At 49.0% G+C, this 5,064-nt stretch overlaps 3 protein-coding genes across 3 annotated transcripts; all 3 read right to left on the reverse strand.

The window, feature by feature from the left end:
* Positions 1–76: 76 nt before the first annotated feature.
* On the reverse strand, positions 77–1,484 carry Pmar_PMAR009596 (Subtilisin Carlsberg precursor, putative; the record flags this gene model as incomplete). The annotated part of the gene is made up of 1 exon (XM_002771652.1): positions 77–1,484. A coding segment is annotated over one exon (1,408 nt), but the record flags the coding sequence as incomplete, so codon positions are not given.
* A 1-nt stretch (position 1,485) lies between these two features.
* On the reverse strand, positions 1,486–2,430 carry Pmar_PMAR009597 (conserved hypothetical protein; the record flags this gene model as incomplete). Its single annotated transcript, XM_002771653.1, has 5 exons — positions 1,486–1,670; positions 1,722–1,899; positions 1,948–2,098; positions 2,147–2,243; positions 2,289–2,430. 5 exons carry the CDS (start codon positions 2,428–2,430, stop codon positions 1,486–1,488), a joined length of 753 nt encoding a protein of 250 aa, XP_002771699.1.
* A 976-nt stretch (positions 2,431–3,406) lies between these two features.
* Pmar_PMAR009598 (protease, putative) lies at positions 3,407–4,947 on the reverse strand. Its single transcript, XM_002771654.1, has one exon. The coding sequence runs from the start codon at positions 4,926–4,928 to the stop codon at positions 3,465–3,467; it is 1,464 nt and encodes a 487-aa protein (XP_002771700.1). The 5' UTR covers positions 4,929–4,947; the 3' UTR covers positions 3,407–3,464.
* Positions 4,948–5,064: the final 117 nt, after the last annotated feature.

Here is a 5,064-nt window from a genome sequence, read left to right on the forward strand (position 1 = left end):
CCGTCCTTGAGGAATTTGGTCTCATTATCTGATAGCGGCAGGACAGAGGCGCGCAAAGCTCGGATAATATCTTCACCGTTAAGATTCATAGAGGCCAACATACCAGCCACACCAGCTACATGAGGGGCCGCCATAGACGAACCAGACATGTAGACGTAGTTACTAAGTGGTACGGTGGAGAACACTCCGATGCCTGGAGCAGTCATATCCACATAGGGGCCATAATTTGCCTTTTTAGCAAGCGTATATTTATCGGGTGCATCCAAGTTCGTGTGAGTAACGCAAACAGATGTTGGTATGAGTCGGCTTAGCGTGCAGGGGTATTTACTGGTGTCGATATTCTGCCCGTCGTTCCCAGCTGCAAAGATCATAACATGTCCAGTTGCCCCTGCGTTTTTGTAAGCCTCTTCCAATATGGCTGCACCAGTATCAGCCATATAAGAATGTGAAGACACTTGAGCACCGTGCTCCAGAGCAAACTCGAAGGCTCGGAAAGCTAGCAGTATGTTACAGCTACCGGTATCATCACATATCTTGAGTGCCATCAACCTCGCTTGTGCGATTCCGCTGATCCCCAGACCATTATTGCGTTGGGCGGCGATAGTGCCAGCGCAATGCGTACCATGACTGTGACCGTCGGAGACATCAGTCGATCCTTCGACAAAGTTGTAGCCGTGGGAACCATCTGGACCCGTCCACAGGATATCGCGGAGATCTTCATGTTTATCATCAACACCAGAATCGAATACAGCAATAATTATATCTTCGCTCCGTGAAGCCTTGCCCGAGGCCTCGACGAGCTTCCAGGCTTGGGGAATTTCCATTTCCACTAAACCGTTCTGTAGTTGTGCATATGGGTCATCAGCACCATCCAAGACTTCCATCGTAACTTTACCGAGTCTCTCAATCTCAGTGCTCTCGAGTGTCACAGAGAAATTAGGCTCGCAAATGATGTTGAGATCCAGAGCATCACCAGCAGCAGCTGTGTATTCGCAGACTTCTGAGGGGGGCAGACCACAGATCTCGGTGAGAACGGCTTGAATACGGATATGGCTCATTGTGTCTACGGCCGAGTTGAGGGAAAGACAATCTTCCACCCTGGACGATCCAAGTCGACGACTATGTCCTGTGCGAGATAGCATAGCCGGTATATCTCGCACATCAACATTATCGGCTCCAGCCGATGACTCGGCCCTTGTGATGATAGCATTCTGACGTCTGGTGATGCTTAGAAGGGCAGCCTCTGTTGGACCGCTTCCAACGACCAGCAAGCTAGATATACAGGAAGTGCTCACGAGACGGTAGAGAAGTTGCATCGATAAAGAGTCGAAATTGCTGACTCTGAAACGCGCACGGCAGTCCGAGAACTCCAGACTCGGACGACCCATAGTAAGCTGATTCGCTTTGAGAATGATCTTATCCTGATTAAGACTGACACAGGCTGCATGAATAACTGAAACCTTAAATGCCCAGTGCCTAGACATCTTAATGTTTAGATGAAGCCTTAGTTATGAAATCGGAGGCGAAGCCGACAATCTGTCCTGTTCTTTCAGTGCTGTTCTCCAAATCGAAATGGCCAGCGCCATCGATAAGACGATACTCTGCTGAGGGGCCGAGCTTGTGGACATACGAAACTAACTGTGACACTCCCGTCCAGCAGTCCTCTGTGCCTGAAGCCGACGAGAAAATGACGATCGTCTATGTGATGCAGATGGTGATACCCATGATGAAGAGCTTTGGACCAGTAAACTTTTCCAGCTTAGAAATGCGACTCCCGAATAACATTCGCGCCATGTAACCGAAAGTGTAGCCAATACAAATGAGCGCCACACAGTTGTCGACCAGCGAAGCCGCACTGCCTGCTATTGCAGCACCCGCAGATGACCCGAGCAGGATAATCTGATGAGCAAGGCGTAAGGTGGCGGATCACACTCCCACCAATCACACCTGGGCGGTATCACCCTTGGGGACAAGGTTCTCTCTGACGTAGTTGGCCATGGCCACCACGTCCTTGACTTCATCCGACCCTGTGAAGGTGCTTGAGCCAGTGGAACGACCAATCCCGCGCATGTCGAAAGTGATACAGTTGAATCCCTCTCTAAAATGAAATCAATAAACTAGAGCTGGTCACAGCAGAAGACGGTACCGTTCAGAGAGCATCTTAGCTAGCGAGGCCATGTTTGCTTGCGAACCACCCATTTTCCCCCACGGATGCACGAGTATGATGAAGACACTCTCCCTACCTGATAAGTGGAGTATTTGGACGCGGACTTGACACCGATGATTACCCTCAGCGTGTGATCGCGGAGCCCAGATGATTCCCGCTAGCTCACAGCCATCTGCTGTGTTCACAGTAATCGATGTCCGCTGGACAGGTGTATAATCAACAATTTTATTAGCAGAAACAGCCTCTCGCGAAGCCTCAGTCATATTGAATGAGATATACTACGGCAGAGGATAGTCAGGCAATCTAGAGGGACAGCTGTGGACGGAATCATAAGCAACACTCTCAGGCTTCCGACTTGCAGAACGACGTACTGTTAACAACACTCAGTTCGTAGTTGCTGCAACTCACATATTCGGAAATGCACGCATGCACATCAGTAAACTCAACCGATGCAACGCTTGAACCACGATGATGTTGGATATTGATGGTGTAGACTATAAGCAATCCTGAATTATGGCGTCTCAAATTGAACTACGGTTCCCGACAGAAATTAGCTTTCGAAAATGTAGCGCACTTTGTGTCGGTCTGTCTCCGTGAGAAGTGGCTGTGGAACCATAGATACTCTTGGGTTATCCTGAATCCATGGGAGGAGCAACTGATCACGAGTAATCTATATTTGAACTCTCCAGTCTAGTGAGTCGAACTACACCTTTCAAACATGTAGTTCGCCCTTAAAACCATCAATTCCATCGGGACACGCGAACATGGAGGCACGAATCCAAACGGAAAGATTATATACGCTTTTAGAGCTTTCAAATTCGTCATAGAACGGTTCTATTAGAACATTCAAGTTCATCTGAGGCCTATAGGAAGTTCGGGGTAATAGGACGTTCGATTTCGAGTCCCAGGAGTCCAGATTCTGGATGCCGAACGTCACGAAGACCTTCCCGGTAGGAGTTTTCAATCTAAACGAATTGTCATTGAAAATTCTTGGTTCTCATCAGAGGAATGTGCTCTCATGAAATGCAGCACAATTGCTCTGATATCTGATATCGAAGAATTATATCGAGAATATCAGCCCGGTATGATATCGGATATCATATGGGCTGATATTCCCGGCGATAATCCTCAATTTCCCGGTTCTTGAATGACTCAGGGACAAGTGATGCCTTTTTCACAGTCGTGAACTGTCCGTTATTGACGAAAATCTCAACCCAGGTAAATATGAACTAGTGATATTCCTTAGAAGTGTGATGGATAACGGGTTAGTGATAAGTGCAAACGAATGGATAAATTGCTAGAAAGCAGAATGTCCGGTTATAATAGCAAACAAAAGTCCAACGCTCCACAAACAAACCGAAGATGAGAGTCTTGTGCTTGATGGCTGCCTAGGGGGGGATGTCGGCTGATCAAGGCCTTCATTGACTGCGTTCAACGCATCCAATTCCCCTAAATTTTGCAGAGAGAGCGGATTTTCAAGACTAGCAGTTCGAGACCGTGTTATAGAATCAGTGATGCTCTGCCCTGCCAAGCCTAATGTGGCAAGCACGGCCGCAACACCCGCAACTTGAGGCGTAGCCATCGATGTACCACTGAGAAAAGCGTACGAACCCGAGAGGTACGTCGAAAGGATATTCACGCCAGGGGCGACAATATTAACCACAGAACCGATGTTCGAGAAGGAGGCGAGAGATACAGGCGAGGTCGGTGTCGAAGAACTCGCGCCAACACAGAGCATAGAAGGAATCGACCTTGAGTACGAGCAAGGATAGGTTGGGGTCTCGTCCAGGTTCATTCCTTCATTCCCAGAAGCAGCAACCACAATATGGCCAGCGTTAGCAGCATTCCGGATTGCATTTTCGAAGATCCGGCTTGGCACATTACCGCCATACGAATGTGAGGACACTGCAGCACCCATCCCGACTGCATAATCGAGAGCCTTCAATGCGCCACTGAGAGGACCTGTCCTATCACTACCTACAAATTTCAGGATCATGAGTTTCACGTCTGCAACACCAGCGATACCAAGGCTGTTATTAGTCTGAGCGCCAGCTATTCCAGCACAGTGAGTGCCGTGGCCGTTCTCATCAGTAACGTTGGTATTATCATCCAGGAAGTTGAACCCGATAGAACCATCGTCTGGATTTTTCCAGAACTGATTGATCAGATCCGGATGGGATACATCAACTCCGCTGTCCACGATTGCCAATACGACGTTTCGCAAGCCTCGGCTGACTGAGCGAACTGCTTCCTGAGCACCTCTGAATCTAATGATCTCGAGGTTACCCTGACACGAAGAGCCGGGGTCATTGGTGCCGAGAAGAGGATTACCGCCGGTACAACGGGCTACTTGTCCTTCTGCAACTGTGCTCCTCCCGGCGAGAGGGGCAATAGAAACGTCAAAGTCGGGCTCACAGTCCACCTCAATGCCGAGCATGCCCTTGGCCTTCAGCAGATAATCCTTCATCTGCCTGGGACTCGCTTCGCACTTCGAATCCACAATCTGGACTCCTAGGGCCGACAGGTCGCGGACCAGACCGTCCTGTGCAAGGCATCGTTCACACCGACTGTCACCTTCGCTGAGGAAGCGTGTCCTCCCATCAGTGGCAGCGACGGCTTGCGCCATCATCTTCGGTACATGACGAACATCAAGAGGGACTCCACGATGAGATATCATAACAAGCGTGTGATTCGTCGTGCTCTCACCGGAGGATAGGAGATACAAAAAGAATAATAGGGATTCCAAGAACATAGCAACCATATTTTGTGGTAACAAAACTAAGAACAGAGTATAAGAGAGCCTTCAACCGAGTATCGTGCTGACGAATTTGTCAAACGTATCCGGTGAACCAAGCAGGACTGTGCGCATGCGTGCAACTATACACGCATAGTCATAT

This window comes from Perkinsus marinus, assembly GCF_000006405.1.
Source record: "Perkinsus marinus ATCC 50983 genomic scaffold scf_1104296962718, whole genome shotgun sequence".
Taxonomy (NCBI): domain Eukaryota; phylum Perkinsozoa; order Perkinsida; family Perkinsidae; genus Perkinsus; species Perkinsus marinus.